Here is a 20571-nt window from a genome sequence, read left to right on the forward strand (position 1 = left end):
GGGGCCTCTGTGATGGGCAGGACAGGTGGGCACTGCTAGCTGTAGGGGCAGGAGCCCAGCCTGGGGCATGTCTCAAGGTCCCCAGAGGAAAGGGACACGCATCTGGGAAAGGTGCTGGCAGGTGTGGCTCAGAGCTCAGGAACCCCCTGCCCACCCAGCCCCGTACCTGTGGGTCCTCCAGGCGGCTGATGTCAGGGTACAGGTAGAACTTGATGCCTGCACCTGCGCCAGGCAGCGTCAGCCCGCGGATCAGCAGCACCAGCAGCATGGCGAACGGGAAGGTGGCCGTAAAGTAGACGACCTGCAGGGACAGGAGGCAGTGGGCTGGGGCCCCATCCCTGGGCTGAGGCCTGGGTGGCGCCTGACCCCTTCCACAAGGGTTGTGGGGTCTGGGGGAGTTCAGGAACACACTCCTCATTACTTCAGCAACACCAAGCCCAGAAGATGAGGATGAGGCAGAAACCAAGTCCCTGCCCTGGGGGACACTGTCAGGAGGGTTGGAAGTCACAGCAAGGAGATAGGGCGTGTGAGGGCAAGGCCAGGTGAGGCTGCCACAGCCAGTTCAGTGGGTGTTGGGGGACACAGCTGTCACTTCACTTCCTGTGGTTAAGGGTCAGTAAGCCTGGGTTCAAATCCCATCTGTGTCCTTCATTTGGTGGGGAACATCAGGCATGTTGCTTAACCTTTCTGGGTCATGGTTCTTCATGTATAAAGTGGGGACACTTGCAACCCTAGCTATGAAGGAGGCTGAGGCAGGAGGATTACAAGTTCACACCCAGTCTTACCCTCTAGGTGAGATCAAGACTCCAAATAAAATCACAAAGCCTGATGCTGCGGCACAGCGGTTGGGCCCTTGCCTAGCAGGCACGAGGCCTGGGTTCCGTCCCCAGTGCAGGTGCTCGGGAAACCGCCCATTCTGACCCCGGTTTGGTCAGAGGTGAGTGGGAACATCTGGGAAGGAGCGACACCTGGTCATCTCACTCCCCTGGCCCCCGCCTGGTAACCCTGCGCCCACCCCAAGGCCAGTGGGTGGTAGCCACCCCACCTCCAGGCTCCACTGTGAGGTGCTGTCCCTGCCCCCAACATGAGAGCTGGGGCCCGCAGCTCTGAGGTCCCCAAACCTGGCTCATGGGGCGTTCTGCCACCACAGCTGGTAATCAGCTCCAGCCAGCATCTTTAGCTATCTGCGCCACTGTGATCCTAGTCTTGCCTGTGCCACCCTCCCTAAGGGTGCAGCCTTCTCCAGACCTCAGTTTCCCCAAACAGCCCCCATGATTCTTCAAGGCCGGGCAGGCAGACCTGTAGGATGAGGGCAGGTCAGGAAGTCACACAAAAGGATGGGCCTGTTGCCTCCCTTCCTGCAGACAGGCAGGCAGGCGCCCAGCAATGCCACCACCTCGCCGGTGGCCGCGCCCGGTTGGGACAATAGCCACATGCAGCAGCCTGGCAGGGTCCCTGGTGGGGGGCCACACTTCAAAGTAGCCTGGGTGGCCAGGCAGAGCCCGGGGCCTAAGGAATCTGCCTTGCCTGTCCTGACTCAGCCTCCTCCAAAGGTGGCCTTGTTTTGCAGCCTTGTGCCCCTGAGAGCCATGCTCCCAGCTTCCTGGGCTCCCTGGGGTCCTGAGGAGGAGCCTTGCCAGGTGCCACAGCGGGCTGTGGTGATTTTCCGCTTGTGCCGGGAACCATCCTGGCTGCTCTGAGCACTTGACCCCAAGCCCTGCAGCCCGGGTTCCCTGGAAACTCAAAGGGACAATTGTCATTGCCCATGGGGTCGGGGGGCATGGGGTCGCTAAATCATTCTATGCAGAGAAACTGAGGATGTGAGCAGGAAGAAACCTCATGAAGACAGGAGGTATGGAGGGCAAAGTGGTGACCCCAGTTCTAATGCCCATACCCTGATTCTCAGCCTTGAACAACTCAGCGGCCCAGCTACACACAGCCATGCTCCCTGGGATGCCACACTCTGGAAGGGCAGGACACAGGGGAGGCTGGGCGGACACTGGGCCTTGGTCTCCCCGTCTGGGATATGGGACCCTGGCCACATTCCAAGGGCACTCTGCCACCTTCATGTATGTGGAGCAATGGTGCTGTAGCCAGACTCTGAGGGCCCTGAATGTCACAAAGGCGTCCGTAGCCTGGATGCCTGATGGGGTCACTGCAGAGGCGGCCAGGCTCAGGAGGTCCCCAGGGTCTGTTTGTCTTGGCTGCTCCAGGCTGCCCAGGCCAGGCCATTGTTCTGGGACCACACCCAGCCCTGGGGGGGTGTCGCTGGGTGGGGTCCCTGAAAGTCACGTCTCCCTCCAGGGAGGCTCTGGTTTGTACCCACTGCACGTCAGCCTCCTACCCAGCCCAGGCTCCCAGGGTTCTGACAGGACAGACCTCAGGGCCTTTGCATGGCCAGGCCCAACGCAGTCTCCCCTCTGGACACCTGTGCTCTGCTTCAAGCCCCGCCCCACTGCCCTACTTTAAATGACACCCATGGTTCCTGGTGTCCTTTATCACATCATTCCTTCCCATGTTCCCCATCACCGCAGCCTCTGCTCCTGGCATACAAGGAGGCTCAAGAGCTCTGGACTGCAGAGTGCATGCCTTTGCTCCACAGAAATCTCCTACACGCTCCTGTCTGTGGGGAAACCGAGGCAGGGCAAAGGAGATGACTCATGTTCACCAGGCCCCTGGTGCCAGGCATTTGAACCCTCATACACTACAGATGAGGAAACTGGCTCAGAGGTAAGGGTGTCGAGGAAGAAAAGGGGTGGCTCGAGGGGCAGGAGCCCTCCAAGGAGCCTGGAATACCATCTCCCATCCCTCTTGCCCCCATCTAGGGAGCGGTTTTCTGACGCCTGGGTCCCAAGATGGCAACAGGACAGCTGGCCCTAGGGAACTAGGCAGAGTGTGGAGGGTGCTGGGGCCCAGGAGGCATGGTCCCTGAGCCATAAGCACCACAGGGGTGGGGGCTAGGGGGCCAGATCACTGCACCCTGGAGGGCATGGGACCCACCTTCCTGCCTCTCTCCCCTCCCAGCCCCATGATGGGTGCAGCCTCCTGGCCAAGGCAAAAGCCAGCGACACAGACCGGAGCCTCTGCACTGTGGGCCCCTCAGCCTCTGCTGTGGTGAGTGCTGGTGTCGGGGCTGTGTCACAGCAGCGGGAGGCTGAGGCACGCAGGGCACTCACTCGGGTCCCCACAGGTGACAAGAGGCATCTGAGGCCCCGTTCGACTCTTCCCTCCCTTCCCTCCCGAGGCCGAGGCCGAGGCCTCCATCAATGGTAAGAGGCAATGGGGGCCAGGCCTGTTCAGCTGCGCCCTCCATTCACACCCTCAACTGCCACCCAGAGACTCTCCTGACTTGGGGCCTCTTCAATCTCAGCGATGAATTATGGGGGGAGTCTCGAGGATGGTATCAGTCCCTGGCGACACAGCTCTAGGCTGCTGGGCCCTGAGACCCCTGTGCCGAGTAGTGTCTGGTTATAGACTCCCTGCGCTAACATGACGGTGGGTTCTCAGCTATGGTCTTCACCACCAGCGGCCACTCCTGTGAGTGCTAATGTCCTGCTGCAGTGTCACAAGCCAGTCACACCAAGTTCCCCAGCTATAGGCAACCCCAGGGCTGGAGTGAGCTCCCCAGCTGCAGGCGGATGATATCAACGGCAGCCATGCTTTCCTGAGGACTGACATTAACAGCACAGCTAAAATCTTAGCTAGAGGACAGCTCGGCCAGTCGGCCTCGGCAGCTGTCCCCAGCCCGTACTGAGACTACCCCATGCACGGGGATCCTGGGGACTGGTGCCAGGCCCTCTCCTATGTAGCTGGCTGCCCTGCCCTCCCTATGGCCCCTGGCAGGGTCCACGCTGCCAGCTCCCGGCTCAGAGCTAACAGCACCAGTAACCTGTGCACATGGCACAGGCCACCCTGCTGGAGATGGAGACGGCTCGGCAGCCAGAAATCTCATGAGCCGCCAATTAAAACACAGGCAACATGAAGGCAGCCAAGGTGGGTGTTCGTGGCCCCAAAAGGGCAGGTGCCACGCTAGGGCTCTGTTCCATGGCGTCTCTTTGGGGGGCACACCCCACCTACCTTCCCTGTGGAGCGCACGCCCTTCCAGATGCAGAAGAAGCACACCAGCCAGACGAACAGCAGGCAGAGTGCCAGGTCCCACTTGAGTGCGCCGGGGTGGTCAATCCCAGGGGACAGGCTCAGCACGTTGTGCCTGGGGACAAGCACAGGGCCAGATCAATGGGCCGCCCTGCCCCCAGGGACCCCTCTGCCCCAGGACAGAGCTGCTAGAGTGCAGAGAGGGGGCTTGGCTGGGCATATGGTTCAATGGTGAGCACTTGCCTGGCACAAGACAGCCCTGGGTGCCATCCTCAGCACCCCAGGGAGAGGGGAATAGGGAAGGGAAGGAAAAGGGTAGATTTAGATGCCACATGGAGTGAATTGGGTTCAGCGTAGCCTGGCCCCGGGCAGGTCATAAAACTCTAAGCCTCAGTTTCCTCATCTGTAAACTGGGAACTGGCTCTCCATGGGGCCCAGGACAGCCTTCCTTTTTTTTTTTTCCTTAAATTCTTTTATTGGTACATTTCAGGTGTACGATCAGGACAGCCTTCTTCAGTGTCCAATGGAGAACACATGGCAAAGCCCATTGTGCTACCCATGGGGGATGCTGCTGGGCACCAGCAGGTGCTGCTGGCTAAGATTACTTGACCTGCCACCCAGAGACAGTGCCTGCTGTACCCGGGCAACAGCAGCAAGGCTGCCTTGCTGAGCAGGCACCTGCCCGGCTCCCAGCTCCCTGCTTGAAGGCTGCAGCCTCAGGACACAGTAACTGATGCCTCGGTTTCTCCTGTCAGAAATGGGGAGCTCACAGCTGCTTGGGATGCTGCCAGGAGACCCCGAGATCATCGTGAGGGGCCGCATCCTGTGGACGCCCTCGAACTGGGACCTGCTCATGCCCATCCTCTCATCCTCTGGAGGCCAACACAGGACCTCGAAGACTCTCAAGTCCCAGCTCCACTGCTCTTGGCACTGACACCGCCTGGCACATGCAGGACGAGAGCCCCTGCCACCGCTGGTCTCTCACCAGACCCACATTGTGGAGATGGGGAAACTGAGGCCCATCTCTGAAGCCAGTCCTCTGGTACACTGGACACTGAAGTCTGACTTTAAGGAAGCTGAGCCCTGGTGTGAAAGGGCCTCCTCCGCCCTCTGTGACACATGGACCACTGGGGCTCAGGACAGGACACCTCCAAGAGGCCAAGTGCCAGGCACGAGGACACAGAGCCTTTCAGCAGGAGGAGGAGGCGTGCATGTTCTGCCTCACTCCATACCTCCATGGACTCGGGTGGCACCGTGGGGACCCATCTGACCCTGGCTGCCATAGTCGTCCACGGGATGACACCTGCCGGCTGCCCCTGGTCAGGCACAGGGAAGGCACTGGGTTAACAGTGCAGACGTCTCTTCAGGTCAGAGCAGCTCCATCCCTGTGCTCGGGTCCCAGTGGTCCTGAGCCCACAGCCAACTCCTGCGATGCCCCTTCTGCCCACTCCTCCAACCTGGGCAGAGCAGTGATGCCGAGGCTGCTGTGAGCTCATGCTGGGCAGCTGCGGCCTCACCCCCAGCAGACAACACAGGCCGGCTTCTCTGCTGCTGCCAGTCATGGCTGGCGGGGTCTCACGGCAAGGGTGCCATCTAAAGGTTTGTCCTGACCAGCAAGTCCAGGTCCTCCAGTCCTGCACACACATGTGGGGAGACAGCGTTCATCCTCACAGGGCTTCGATCCAGGCAGGAGACTCGACAAGAACTGGCCCCGGGACAAAACATGAAGGCTCTGAGCAGGACCCAGGGGAGCAGGGTGTTCCTGCTGTGCAAGGCAAGGCCTCACCTAACAGTGAATTTTTTAAACCACTTTAATGTTTCAAAACCATTATTTTAAATTCTGAAAAAGTGGTGTGGAGGGCCACTCCAATGCCCTGGGAATGGAACGGATGTGTTTCATTGAGCACCACCATTCCCACTGCCACCCTGGGGCGGCCCAAACCCCTCCTGGGGGTTCGGTGGGCCCCTCAGTGTCTAACCCAGGGTCTCCAAGTGCCCGAAGAAGCAGCTGGGAGCATGGCCTCTCCCAACTCACACTCAGCAAACAGTAGCGAGCAGTGCCCAAGGGAATGTACCACGCAGGCAACTCACACGCCTGACACTGCCAGCCCTGGAGCCCAGGACAACTTGGGCAGCCTCTGCGCTGGCCTTCCTGGCTTTGAGTTCTCAGGGAACCCAGCAATATTCCCCCTCTGCTCCACAGCCTCCCTGTGGTTCCAGTTTCCCTCGGCCAATGGCCCCAAGCTGCCTCCTTACCATGCAGACAGACGAGACACCCCAGGCAAGGGGTCCCACACTGGCCTGGACCTCTTCCTCCTGGGCAGGCACTGTCCCACCTCTAGTAGCCACTTATGCTTGACATGGCCCTCACCCCTCCCCTCTCCTGACCTTTAGCCCAGATCTGTCTGGGGTCTGCCTGGGTCCTAGGCCAGAGCCTGCAGTGTGGACACTGAGCATTGGCCTGTCAGCAAACAGAAGGCACCTACCCAACACCAGCTGAGGGAATGAAGCCCAGTTGCCGTATGGAGAAACTGAGGCTCAGCTGGGCTCAGGAAGCCACTTGACATCGCCAGAGCTCAGCCTGGGCCTGTTTTGTTCCCTGTCTCCCCGCAGGCGCTGCCCTCATTGGCAACAATAGCAGTGACTCAGTTGGGCAGGGTCTGAGCTGAGGCCCGGATGTCTGCTCCAGCCGGCCGCCAGCCACACTGGGAGAGGAGAAGCATGGAGTGCGCCGATGGCTTCCTCTTGACCACAGGCCAACCCAGTGTTGGCGGCGCGCCCTCGGTACGGCAGCGGCATCATGAAAGGCTGTTGTCTGGCTGCCTGGCTCGAGCCTCTCCTCTGCCTCCTCCTAAGGAAGTGTTCGGCGGCTGGAGGCAGTCTAGGGACAGCCTTGGGGACATGGTCCTGGGGAGCATGCACCAGAGGGACAGGCTGGGCGGGCAGGAGGGAATTGGCTCAGCCACGTTGATGGAGCTGACGCTAGGGTCCATGGGTCTCCACCTCAGGGCTCTGCAGGGCTGGGGCTCAGGCAACAGGGATGGGTGAGGGGTGAGGCCCCAAGAGGAGACGCACAGCCCACGGGACCTGGCCCTGCACTGTGGATCTGGCCATGGGGACAGATGGGTGAGATGGGTGAGCCAAGGCGGTGGTGCCCCACGTCCACACAGGGCTCATGCTGGGCTGGGCAGGCAAGGAGGGGGCCGAGTCACTAGCTGGATGGGGCTGTGTCCAGGTGGGGGTCCCTGCCTGCTCTGCCTGGAGCCCAGGATCTTGGCTGCCCCAGCCTTGGTGCCTCAATTCCCAGACCTTGGTTAGCATGGTTGGGGGACACGAAGGCTGCATTGGCAAGGACAGAGTAGCTGGGAACCTCCCTGTGCCAGGCTCGGCATGGAGACCCCAGGGCGCCACCATGGGTGACACTGCTTGCAGGGGGCGGGAGGGGGTTGGCCACATCCATCCTGGGGGAACCCAGAGCCCCTGAGGGCTGGGGGCCCATCTATGTACAGCAGGTGCTCCATCTGCAGCCCGGCCACCCAGTGTCCCCGGGGAATACCCAGAGCATGGACCTCGTCCCAGCCCTCTCCTTCTCCAGACCCTCCCATGACCCCTCAGCCCAGGGCACAACGCTCAGCCTCCCCAGCTTGATGTCATGGCTCCCCCTCCTGTCACTTCAGGCCCTGTCACTTCCCCTATGGCCTACGCTCCTGTTGTTCCCACCCATACCCCTTCGTGAGCTATTTCTTCTCTTTGGGCTATCTTTCCTCTTTTTGCGTGGTGAGCTCCTACTCATCCCTCAATGCTTAGTTCCTACGGCCCCTCCATTTTCAGATGGGGAAAGGAGGTTAGAAAGAGCTGTGTTCAAGGCTTCATAAGCAGCTGCGTGCAGACATGGAACCAAGAAGAAAAATGGGCAATCTATGGACATTAACTGCATGGAAACCCTCTCTCTGCTCCTCCTGGCAGGGTGAGGTCACAGTAGGAGAATGGCCATGAGAGGGCCCTGAGGGAAATAGCAGGGGGACTCAGGACCAGGACAGAGAGTGGGATAAGCAGGGAGAGCAGAGGCCAAGAGTCCCTTGGAGGGGTCCCCAGGTGGCTATGCAGCAAAGACACTGAGGCAGAGGGGGCAGGCAAGGATGGAACCCAGGTTGCCCATGATGGCCATGCTAAGAGCAGGCAGAGAGGCCAGGGCACAGGCTTGGGCCCTGCAGAAGGAATGGCACCCATCTGCAATCAGCTCCCAGGCACAGAAGCCAGGACAGATGCCTTGGTGCCCACCCTGTGTGTGAGAGCGGGCAGTAGCCTCAGCGCTACCTGCGAGGGCAAGAAAGGCCCTGGGTGATGGCCACACGGCTACCCACACAAAGGTGCCTCAGTGGGGCAGGGACGATCGATGGGCTCTCCACGTGGGTGACCAGCCAAGCCACAGTACAGCCCTGCACCCTGCAGCTCAGGCCATCGCTGGCAGCTCCTGAGTGCTGATTGGACAGCAGGGATGAGGGGCTACAGCATGATGGCCAGTGTCTAACAGGCACGAGTGGGCTGTCCTGTCCTGCCCCTCAGAGCCCTAGGGGTCCCTGACCTTGGTCATACAGCCTTCTGTACACCTGCACCTGCCCACTGCACACCCACGTGACTGGCAAGCACCTGTGCCAGCCTGCTGTGGACCTGTGTGACTGTGGGCTCTGCCATAGCCAATGGCAGGTGCCACAGGGCTCAACTCCCCCATAAAGGGACTGGGGCCATCCTGCAGGTACGAACATACACAGAGCCAGCAGGGATTAAAACAGCTCATGCCCTGGGCTCACCCATCTGTTGCTCCCAAACAGGCCAGCCTAGAGTGCAAGACCTTGGGTCACTTGCTTCAGGTGCCCAGACAATGCCTCCCACCCTGGAAAAGCTACCTCAAGGGTCCAAAGCTGCCTGCAAGGTCCTGGTCCTGGAGAAGCCCCAGGCTCAGACCACCCACGAGCAGAATCATGACCTAAACAGTGCCTGTCTACAGCTAGCAAGTTTGGAGATGGTTGTTATACAGCAAGAGCTGACTGAGACAAGCTGGACACGGTAATATATGCTTATAATTCCAACACTTAGTGGCTGAGACAGAAGGATCTCAAGTTCAAGGCCAGCCTGGCAATTTAATGTGACTCTTTCTAAAAATAAAAAAAGCTCAAGGCCGTGGATTAGCTCAGTGGTGCCACTGCCTGCCTTGAAAGTGCAAGGTCCTGAGTTCAGTCCCCGGTACCACCAAAAAAAAAAAAAGTTCAGATGCTACACATCTACCTTTTCGCCTTTTCATCTGACTGACTCCTTCATTTTCCACATGTATTTTTCTCTGTGTGATAACAGAAAATGCGTTTTTCTAAAACACATTAGGATCACAAGATTGTTTTTATAAAACCTAAGTACCTGTTCCTGTGTCTGGGACAGCAATTTTCACAGGGACCCTGGGGACAGGAATGACTCACTCCCCTTGGGGGACAGACAGCTGAGGAAACTGAAGCCTGCACAAGTCCAAACAGCAGGCAATGGCAGAGCTGGACTCAGCCCCAGATTAGAGCCCCGCCCGCCCCGAGAGGACCTGGTCTTACTCCCAGAACTCGATGACGGGGGATGTGAAGTTGACGGGGCTCAGGGTGACCCACAGGCTCTTGTTCCTGCGCAGTGTGTCCTCCAGGCACTGTGGCGTGTTCCAGCTGTGGTTGCAGTGCGCCCAAGGCAGCTCCTGCTGGAAGGACTGGAACAGGTAGTAGGTGGCCCAGGCCAGGATGACGATGTAGTACACGTTCAGCAGTGACACGATCACAATGGATGCATAGCCAATGCCTGCAGGACAGACAGGTGCACATCAACCAGGGCTGCAGGATGACACCCCAGGCCTGCGGCCAGAGGGGGATTTGACAGTAACCAGCAGATGTCTGTGAGATGGACGGAGGAGGACTGGGTGCAGGAACACATGAAGGATGGTCAGGGAACAGGATGGCTGGTCAGCCAGCACGCAGCTGGATGGATGGATGGACGGATGCTCAGACAGATAAACAGGTGTGTGGATAGACGGCGAGCAGATGGATAAATGTACAAGAGAGGGGAGAACATGTGAATGGTGGGTAGACAGGTGACGGATGGAGGGATTGGTAAACAGATGAGCAAATGTGCAGACAGGTGGGTGGGTGGATGAATGGATGGATAAACATAGTGGGTGGGTAAATGAACAGCTGGATCAATGCACAGATGGGTGGTGGGTGTACAGAATGGTAGACAGGTAAATGGGTGGATGGGGAGACACATAGATGAATGGATGGACAGGTGTACGGCTAGACAGATGGCTGGACAGAAGGACAGATGGGTGAGCAGGCGAACGGATGTGTGCCGGATGGATGGATGAATGTCTACTTGTTGCAGATATGCACTTTGCTGGCTGGAGGTGTGTGTGGTTGAGTGCTGGGTGGGTGGATGAATGAGTGGATGAGGAGGTGAGCAGAAGATGGGTAGGCAGTGTAATGACTGCATGGTTCACTGGAGAGTAAAATGGGTGGATGGATGGATGGGTGGGTGGGTGAATGGATGGATGCATGAAGGGACTCACACATATTCCCACTCTTGCCAATAAAGCCCTAACAGTGATTATCTGAGTGCATATTTAGTACCAAGCACAGGACTCTGCACAACCATGAATGTGGTGCCTCAGTACACCCAGCAGTTAGGCACAGCCCCGCCATTTTATCTGCACAGCAGCTCTGACATGTGAGTGTGTCACTGTGCTCAATAGATGAGGAAACTGAGGTACCGAATGACATTTCCAAGGCCACCTGACTGCGGAGGGGAGGACATGAGACTTGACCCCAGGCAGAAGCCACCTGGCCTGAGGTTCCAGGGAGGCACTGCCCCGAGCCAGGCACCACCCACCCCTCCCCTGTCCTTCATGACCTTGTCCTGTGCCACCCTATGTCAGCTCTGCAGCAGGTGCCTTGGCTGCATCCCCTCTCCATGTGTGATGCTCACCAGAGAAGAGGGGGCAGATCTTCTCCCAGCAGGTGATGCCACCCTCTGAGGTGTACTGGCCGATGATGACCTCCAGGAAGAAGACAGGCAGGCCACTCCCAAAGAGGAAGATGAAGTAGGGGATGAGGAACGCACCTGGGGAGAAGGCAGGACAAGGTGAGGGATGGGGAGTGCTGTGGCCCCGGCCCCTGTCACCTCCTCCTGGGGCCTCCACTACTGATCTGCCGGGTCCCTGGCCACCCACAGGGCCTCGAAGCTGTGCCCATGCCCCTGCTGTGTCCTCCAGCAAGACCATCTGAGGGGCCACTGCCTGGCAGGGAAGGCCCTCACCTGCTCTCTGGCCCCCTACCTGCATCTACTAACGGGCTCAGCAGGGTCTGCAAGCCCCAGGAAACTGGGCACTGGGGCTGGGGTGTTTGCTTTGCCCTGGGGAGCCCTTGGAGCCCTCTGGAGGATACTCTTGGGGAGCCAGGACCTCCGAAGGTTAAGAGACTGGGCTGTAATGAGTTCCCTACCATCTCCACAGCCTGGAAGGGTCAGAGCCTTCTGCAGGCAGAGCACAAAAAGCCTGAACCCCCCACAGCTGAGCAGCGATCTACAACTTAATGCGTCTCCACCACACATCTTCTGCCTAGATGCCTCTGCATTACAGCACCCTACGATGGCTTCCCATTTGTGGGGCACAAAGAAGCCAGAGTTGTGGACGGTGTCTGGTGAGGTTAGAAAAGCCTCCAAGCTGAGGGGTGCGGTGGGCTGACGGGAGGGAAACGGGGTCCTGCTCACCTCCACCATTCTTATAGCAGAGGTACGGGAAACGCCAGACATTGCCCAAGCCCACGAAGCCGCCGGCCACGGACAGCACAAAGTCGATCTTGCTGGCCCACTTCTCACGCTGGGGCGGCTTGCCCTCTGCCTCATCCTCAGGCCGCGTGCCTGGGCTCTTGCCTGGAGATGGCTTCAGGATGTCCTTGTGGAAGTCCTTCAGGCACAGCAGCTTCTCCTTAGTGGCCATGGCTGCGCCTCCTGCAGGAACGGAGACAGCCCATACCGGGCGGTACGGAGCCACTCAGACGCCGCCAGGGACTGGAACCTCCTAGCTCAGGCTGGGGACACTGGTGACCCAGTCACAGGTTCCAGGTTCCCAGAGGCCACATCTGTCACCCCAAACAGCGAGCCGCAGCCCACACCCTGATGTCACTCTCATCTCCTACAAAACCCTGCAGGCTGGGCCATCCCAGCATCCTCACATGGCAGCTGCCTGCTGCTGCCAGGCACAGACACACTCGATTATCTGAGTCCTGGCACTCTAGGGGCTGAGGCAGGACTGCAAGCTCCAGGCCAGCCCGGGCTACGCAGTGAGTCATCTCAAAAGAGACTGAAATTAACAAATTTTTAAAAAGACCACTCCAGTTTCACTAAGGCCTCAAGCCTGCCTACAGGATATGCCCCTTTGTGAGCATAAGTATGGATCCCAGGACTCAGACCAGGAAGTCTGCATCACCGGCAAGTGAGGTTCCCACCCGAGTACAGCAATGAATGTCTGTGAAGTACACTCGCGATTTCGGAACAATCATGTGTACACAGCAGAAAGAATGAGGCACTTTACCGGTGAGGCCTGAGCAGCACCATGCAGCTCAGGGGCAGCCCTTCCTGGACCATATGTGATGGGGAGGCCTCAGCAGGGCCAGGTAACCTCCATCTATACGTCCATCCACCCCGCTCGCCACCAGGGCTCGACCCCTGAAGGGCAGAGGCCATGGAAGGCGGGGGCCCTCCTCTGGGCCTTGACCTCCCAATCTGCAGGCCCAAATGGTGACAGCCAAGGTGGCCAACTCAGCACCACAGCCCTGGTGACAGCCTGTTTCCTTGATCCTAATTGGTGACTGAACGACAGGGGTCATGGTGCGTGCCTGTCATCTCAGCATTCTGGGAAGCTGAGGCAGGAGGACTCCAAGTTCAAGCCCAGCCTGGGCAACTTAGCAAGACCCTGTCTCAAAACAAAACAAAAAAGAAACGGCTGCAGATGTAACTCAGTGCAAAGATCTGGGTTCAATCCTTAGTATATAAAAAAAAGGAAAATACTGCCCGACATTGAAATATCAGATTTCAGAGAAAAGTCGAAATGTCAAGGGTCTCTGGAACACAGAAAGGTCAGGATTGTGGGGCTCCTACTCCCCAGAGAGATCACAAACACCACCACACATTTGCCAGGCAGCCCCAACCACGAAGACATGGCCTGAGCACTTGCTCGTGGTGACATCGACTCCTGGGCCATAGCAGAGGCCGTGGGGACAAGGACCTGTTCCACAGATGCGCTCCTGGGGCCTGGCACTGTGCTGGGTGTGAGAGAGCAGTTGGCAGGTATTACTGGGTAGGTGGACCTTGAGTGGCCCCTGCACCCTGACCCTCAGCTGTGCACACCCCCACACACAGGGAGTTGCCAGCCTCGGAGCCTTGGACCTGGGCGGACAGGGACACATGGCCAGGCGGGTGCTGGGACCCGGAGAGGACAGGGACGTGCAGCCAGGCCCCAGGGGTTGCGCTGAGGGGCAGAGACACAAAAGCACAACGCCGTGTTTCCCCCACGCCTCCTTCCTCTCCCTGGTCGGGTGGGGACCCCGATTGTTTCTCTGTCTGGCGGGGAGCAGACGGAGGCTTCCTGGAGCCCAGAGCCCTTCCTCTGCCTGGCGGGGCATCCGCACGCCTTTCTCTGCTGGCTCCCGCGGGGCCAGGCGGGCTCCGCAGCCCGAGCCACTGCAAAAATAGCCCGGCTGCAGCATTGTTCCAGCAAGAACCTGCGCCCCCTGATGCTTATCGGGCAGGCGGCATTGTGGCAGCAGGGTGGGTGCATAATTGGAGGATGTGGGGCGCGCACAGAACAGCCAGAGGTGGGCTGGGCCCACCCTTCTGGACATTGCCTGGACCTTGGTGCTGCGGGGACATCCCAGGGTCAGCCTGGCCTGAGCTCTAGGGGCTTGGGGATCCCAAACACAGGCAGAGGGGACTGGACAAGGAGGCCACCTGAGGGTCCTGCTCAGAGAACCCTTGGGAAACATGGGGGTTACCTCAAGCTCCTCAAGCTCCTCAAGATCCCAGTACTGCATATTCTGTTCTCCTACAAAATAAGGACCCCTGCTGGGCATGGTGGTGCACACCTGACATCCCAGCACTCAGGAGGCTGAGGCAGGAGGATCCTCATGAGTTCGAGGCCAGCCTGGGCTACATAGTGAGTTCAAGGCCAGCCTGGACTACATAGGGAGACCTTGTCTCAAAACAAAGAAATAATTTGGACCTGCCTATGGCCTGCCTGCAACTGGCCCAATGGCCCCCTTACTCCCTAGGAACCAGGGAGGTTCTGCAGCAGTCACAGCTGCTATCTAGGGGGTAGGACCCGAGGTGATCACTGTCCCTGAAGGATCATGTGCATGGGGCTACACCAAGCATCAGACCCTCACAGCCACCTCCCTCCAAACCCCCACCTCCACCTGGGAAAACCTGGGATCTGTAAGTCCCGGCACCTACCCTGCCTCCCCATCACCATGGCAACCTGGCCACCCACATGCTCCCCACGCAAACAGTGAAGGCAACCAGGAAGCAGTGGGCTCAGGGCCACCCCACGGCTCCCAGGCCATCTCTGTCCCTGCCACTGGCCTGACCCAGATGTTGAGGCCTCTTCCCAGCTGCTGACCTCAGGCATGGGGCTCAGGCTCTCTGGTCCCCAACCAGCAACTGCACTATGCGGGTGGTGAGGATCACCTGAGGGGTGCACAGGGCTGCTTGGACAGCAAGTGGTACGCGGCGGGCCTGCTGTCCCTGCCATCTCCATGTCCGTAGTTACTGTGGTCCTGCTGAGGGTGAGGCCACTGGCAGAAGTCCTGGGACACCTCCTACACCTCCTGGTGCCATCTCTGCAGCCTCCCCAATAGGCCAGTGCCTCCCACCAGGGGCCACCCGAAGGGCCAGAGAATCACCCAGGGGTTTGCTGGCCGCTGGGCCACGTCCTGCCGGCATGACCTGTTTTCCTTGGCCTGGTGCCCAGGGTTATTTTGTAGCGGCTGACAGCCATAATTCCCCATTTTAAGAGCTTCCTCTTCAGTCACTACAGCTCCAGCGATTAGTGTAGATTCTGGCACAGAGGCCTTGGCAGAGCCTGCCTCACTGGTTGGCTGGAAACACTCACTTCTCTGTCTCCAGGCAGCAGCCAGATCCAGCCGTGCCTGAAGGCTGACCTGCATGTGGATCGCCTGGCCAATCTTGGCACAAATGCAGCTCCATTCAACCCACTGCAGTGAGGCTGTGGGCTTAGTGTAGGGCATTCCTTTACTCCCTAACCAGTTTTAAAGTATCACATTTTTGGACAGGGGTGGTAGTACATGCACTCAGGAGCCTGAGGCAGGAGGATTACAAGTTTGAGGCCAGTCTGGGCTACACAGCAAGACCTAGACCAGCCTGGTCTCTAGAGTAAGACTTGACTTAAAAGACAAAACAAAAGAAGTACCTTTTGAGTACAGTACTCTGGGCTGCATTAATTAGAAACTGTTTCCTATTTATCCATCAAACCCTTGGATTAGGGAAAATTTTTTTTTTTTTTGCAGTGCTGAGATCAAAGCCGGGGATGTGCCAGGGACCCTGGAGGAGAGGGTGCAGCTTGAGACCCAGGACACTTGCCTCCCCCAGGACCCCAGAAGTGATAGCAGGACACTGGGGAAACTGAGTCCCTACTGCCCCAGCTGGCCCACCTGCCCTGTGGCACCCACACCCTACTGCAGAGGCCATGATTCAAACCCACATCGACCCTTCAGCCTGCCAAGGACTCTGCCAGGAGGGCTGGGTATGAGACCCCTCTGCCCCCAGTGCCCACCCACCCCACACCCCATGGAGCCTGGATTCTGTGGACCCAGTGAGCTGCACCCAGAATTCTGATGGGTGGGGAGAGAACCGAACCTACCCTTCCTGAGTGTCCCCTCCCCGCAACAGTGACCTGGGCTTGCAGAAGCCACACCAAGCTGTGGGAGCCAGAGCAAGTTGACAACGTCTCTGCGCCTCGGTGTCCTCACCTGGGGAAGTCTGGAGGTAGAAGTCAGACTCACCCTGTGGGATTGCATGGGACAGAGGCTGTAAAGTGCCAGCTCAGGGCACACATGGCAAGTGATTGGCCCTGGGGACAATGGTCACATGCCTGGGTCTCAACGGCATGCGTGGCAGGCACTGTGCAGGGCTGAAGAAACATCACGGGGCTGGGGCCAGCTCTGGGGACCCTGATGTCCTGACTGTAGTTAATGACAACACCCTGCACACTGGAAACCAAGAGGGCACGGACTTCAGCCTCGAAGGAAAGGGCTGAGCACAGGAGAAGGCTCACGCGTACCACTCAGTCAGCGTCCTCCCTACACGGTGCACTGCTTGCCACTGTCATACACAGCTGGCAGCCCTGTGTGGAGCTCCACGTTGCCTCAGCTGGCCCTCCTCGAGTATTGCCCCTGTCCCCACTCTACAATGAGGCCCGAGATGATGTCATTTGCCTAGGTCACACCAGAGTCAAACCCCTGAGGAGCAGGAAACAGCTTCCAGTTCTGTCCTGGGCCCCAGTGTCCTCCTTCTCAACCCTTGAGGTGCCACCTGCACCTCTAATGAGCCCACTGTGTGGCCGGGCCAGCAGGCACACAAGGAACCAGGCTCAGGGAGAGCAGGACTGGGCACAGGGACGCTGCAGGAAGGGGCGGATGCCGAAGGACAGGTGGTGTTGTGCACAGGGTGTGCCTGGTGGGGCAGAGAGGCTCCTGAGTCCCCAGGAGGGTGGCCCCATCGTTGACATCCAAACTGCTCTCTCCAGGGTGCCACCCTGGCCCCCTGAACGTTCAACGGGAGCTGCTGGATAAACACAGTGAGCTCAGTGTTAAGTGCCAGCCCAGCACACAAGAGCCTGGGCTCCATCCAGGTCCAGCTCAAAAACAAAAACAAAAAAAAAAATCATAGCTCTTTTTTTTCCTGTCATAGAAAGCAGACCTTCAAAAGATTTAATCATTTAATTGGATCACATGATCTGTATCCTTTAGTCATCTGTTCCGAGAAAAGGGTAACTCAAGCATGACACCCCAGGGCCTCCTGGGGCCTGGCAGGCAAAGGCCGGGTGGCTAGGACCGGGTCTGAGACCAGACCACGGGGAAGGTAGCTCGAAGCTGCTCAGGCTGGGATCCACCTGGGGCCAGATCCTGCACATGTATGTTCCTGAGAACCCCAGATTCAGGTGCGCGCACACACACACACACACACACACACACACACACACACTTCTTGTATCCTCAGCACCATGGGGGCTGGGTCACCTGGGGGCCCCTCTGGACATGCCAGCCTGTGGCCAGTCCCCATGAGGTCCCGTGAGCTTGCCAGGAAGCCAGACATCATCTTGCCCAAAATAAAGCAAAAAACAATGGGGAGCATTCTGGTCCTAATGAAAGTGAAGTCCAAAAGGAGTGGCTTCAGCTGGCCCCCTCAGGGACAGGGGACAGGCTGTCCCCACCTGGGCACAATGTCCCCTCTGCTGTTCCAGAGCACAGCCTGTCCACCGGAAGACCTTGCTACCACCCACTCAGCCCCAGGCTACAGCCCTCCCCGTGCCTGTGCCACCTCACTTGCCACAACTTGCAGGTGAGGGTACATGGTGTGTGGGGGGGGCCAGCTCTGCCCAGTAACTGGAGGTCCCAGGTGACTTCTGGGCAGGAGCCCCTTGGGCTGCACCAGTCGGAGCAGCTCACCAGTAGGTGAGCAGGGTTTGCAGCCTGGCCTTTGGGAATTCCCGGGAGGGTGCAGGATGGGGACCCTGTCCACAGCCCCATCACTGCCCCTCATAAACTCAAGGTCTGGGGCAGGGCCCTGATCACTCAGTCCCCTCCTGAAGAGCCAGGCCCTGACCCAAAGGCCCAGAGACTCAGATGGGCACTGGAGAAGGCATGGGGGCTAGGGCACTGTGGCAAACCAGAGACGCAGGAGGCCTGGGCTGAGCGACAACAGTGGGGGCCTGGGCTTCCGACCACAGAGCTCCAGGAGACACAGAGCTCCAATGGAGGGCAGGGGATACAACTGACAGGGCAAGAGTCTCCACTGTCACCGGTCACATGACTGCCAGGGACTCAGGGTCACCATCCTGGCCCCCAAATGCTGAAGTAACACAAGGACACTGAGTTGAAGAGATTATGGCCAGGGGAGGGTGGGGACAGGGGGGGCCAAGCTGCAGCAAGGGGAGATTCAGGGGCCTGGGGACGCCAGGCTCAGGAGGGTCAGCTGCCTTCATTGCCCCAGTGACGTGCTCTGAGTGTGGAGGCTGTAGGCTTATGTCCCTGGTTGTTGGGCCTGAGAGCTCCGAGCAGTGGCTGTGTGGCCTCCCTCCCAGAGGGTGAGGGTGAGTCAGCGGTACTGTGGGCACTGACTCGCCGTGTCACTTCCCCGCCACCCCGGAAGTGGGCAGGAGCCAGGGCACTTCCTGGACAGCCCCAGAGATGGAGCGTCTGCTCTACTTCCCCTTTCATGCTGAGGACCCAGAGCACATAGAGGGCTGCAAAATGCAAGTGGAGGGGACCCCACCCCCCACGCCATGACAATACCGCTTGGGGCACAGTGTCCCCTCTGCCATCACCAGGCTCCCTGGAAGCCAGCCAGGCCACCCCCTCAGCTGGGCATTGCCTCTGTTTGTCAACAGCCTCTCCCGTGCCTGGTTCCGCTTTCCTTCAGTCAGGAAACGCCCCTCTCCCCTCCTCACTGCGCCCTTACCTCACTCTGGCTCAGGGAGCTCCATCACACAGGGCCAGGACTGAGCGGCTGGGGCAGCATGACAGTGTCCTAGCGCACCCGCCGCATGTTCCGGGCCCGGGCTCCTCCCCTCGCCAGCTGCCCCGTGTGTGGTGTGCAACCTCCCCTCAGCCTGGTCACAGCCATCCTCCACTGTCAGCTGCACCTGGCACAGGACTCATACATCAAGGTCCACCAGAGGGACATCTGGGGCCCAGGACACCAGTCAGCCACTGACTGAGCCAAAGGGTGGCCAGGACGTGTGGCCCCAGGCACAGTGCCCCATGAAGATTCAAGCTCTGCTGGGCTTCTCTCTGAGATGACCCCAGATCTTGAGAGGTTCGGCATCCATTGCACTGCCTGGTTCCTGGACATCTCCTGGGGGTGCCAGAGGCCAGCGCCCAGACCCACACACGGTCAGACTCGGGCCACAACAGATGGATGACAACACAAAGATCCTGACATAGGTCCTGACAAAGGTCCTTCCCAGGCAGAGCTGGATGGACCGTGTGGTCACGTGGCCCATCACACAGCATCACAGGAGCAGCCCCACTGTGCTGGGTGCTCTGACCTCCACTCCACCACATTCCTCACGCCAGACCTCAACTGCTGCCAGCCGGCAGAAGACAGTCTCTAAGTTCTCCACCTGGAGCCCAAGATCACTCTGTCCTATCCTCGGTGTCCGGCACCAGGCTCCTCATCCACCCGGCGTGAGGCCCCACACTCCTTGTCCTTGCTGGCATTACCTTCACAGTCTTGGTTTGTGCCCAAGTTCTGTGGCCTGGCCATCGAGCTGGGTCCCCCGCTCCTGCGAACCCCACCATTCAGCAGGCGCTTGGCAACCTGGGCAAGGTTCCGAGCTCTCCATCTGGGAAACGTCCCTGCGACCCAGAGGAACCTGGCACCCACTAAGATGCAGATGCAGGTGCCCAGACCTGCGGATTCCACGTCCCCTCTGCACAAGGGCTGGGGACCTGCCAGCCCTGCGAGAACTCAGCTTCAGGAAATTGGGAGGGGTGCACAGACCTGGCTTCAAGAGGCCGTGGTGGCACCCCGGGTGTCCGTGGCTCTCCTGCCACAGCTTCACCTCACCATGCCCTGTGGGTCGGGCACTTCCACCCTCCTCACAGGCCAGCAGGCCCCAGCTCAGGAGCCACTGCAAGCGCCACAGGGCCAGATCCACCCAGGGGGCCAGATCCACCCAGGTCCACCCCTGTGATGGAGAAATCAAGGCCAAAGTGGCAGGGCACAGGGTGACGGACTGAGAGGAGTGGGCACAGAGACAGTCTCCCCCAGGAACAGGGCGGTAGGGGCCTGGCTGCGGCCACTCGGATGGAGGGACACCCCTGTAGCGGGCTCTGTGTGGCATCACCTGCTTCCTAGCCAGGTCCCAACTGTCCCCACCCACACGCAGCACCTTCCAGTGAGGATGCCCTCCTCTGTGTACCCTGGTTCCCTTAATCACTGTGTGGGGATAACGACAGCACCCGCAGGGTGGCAGTGTGACAGGGTAGGTGACATCACTGCCCTCAAGATGGAGACAAAGCGGACCCATATTCTGCTAAGCTGAGCTCTAAGTGCAGCCCTGCCAGGCGTTTCCTGGGGGTGGATGGTGGCAATGAGGACTGGGATCAGACACCACTTGGCCCAGCCTGGAACTCAGGGCATCAGCCACAGCCCTGCCTC

The 20571-nt window shown here is 59.1% G+C and overlaps 1 protein-coding gene across 5 annotated transcripts in view; it reads right to left on the minus strand.

The window, feature by feature from the left end:
- Window positions 1–20571, minus strand: part of Slc6a6 (solute carrier family 6 member 6) — a 52553-nt gene that overhangs the window by 14534 nt on the left and 17448 nt on the right. For 4 of the 5 annotated variants that reach the window (XM_004870493.4, XM_004870491.4, XM_021248779.2 and 1 more), the window contains 5 exons: window positions 11884–12123; window positions 11101–11235; window positions 9690–9924; window positions 4078–4210; window positions 167–301 (listed from right to left, as the gene is read on the minus strand). In XM_004870493.4, coding sequence (XP_004870550.2) covers window positions 167–301; window positions 4078–4210; window positions 9690–9924; window positions 11101–11235; window positions 11884–12112 — 867 coding nt within the window. In that variant the 5' untranslated portion in view covers window positions 12113–12123. Of the gene's footprint in view, window positions 1–166; window positions 302–4077; window positions 4211–9689; window positions 9925–11100; window positions 11236–11883; window positions 12124–18867; window positions 19589–20571 lie in introns of those variants that run through there. The other variant, XM_004870494.4, reaches the window with a different exon arrangement.

This window comes from Heterocephalus glaber, unplaced genomic scaffold (assembly GCF_053883595.1).
Source record: "Heterocephalus glaber isolate CG9 unplaced genomic scaffold, H.glaber_assembly_v1.0 deba00001615, whole genome shotgun sequence".
In the NCBI taxonomy this organism is placed as follows: Eukaryota; Metazoa; Chordata; class Mammalia; order Rodentia; family Bathyergidae; genus Heterocephalus; species Heterocephalus glaber.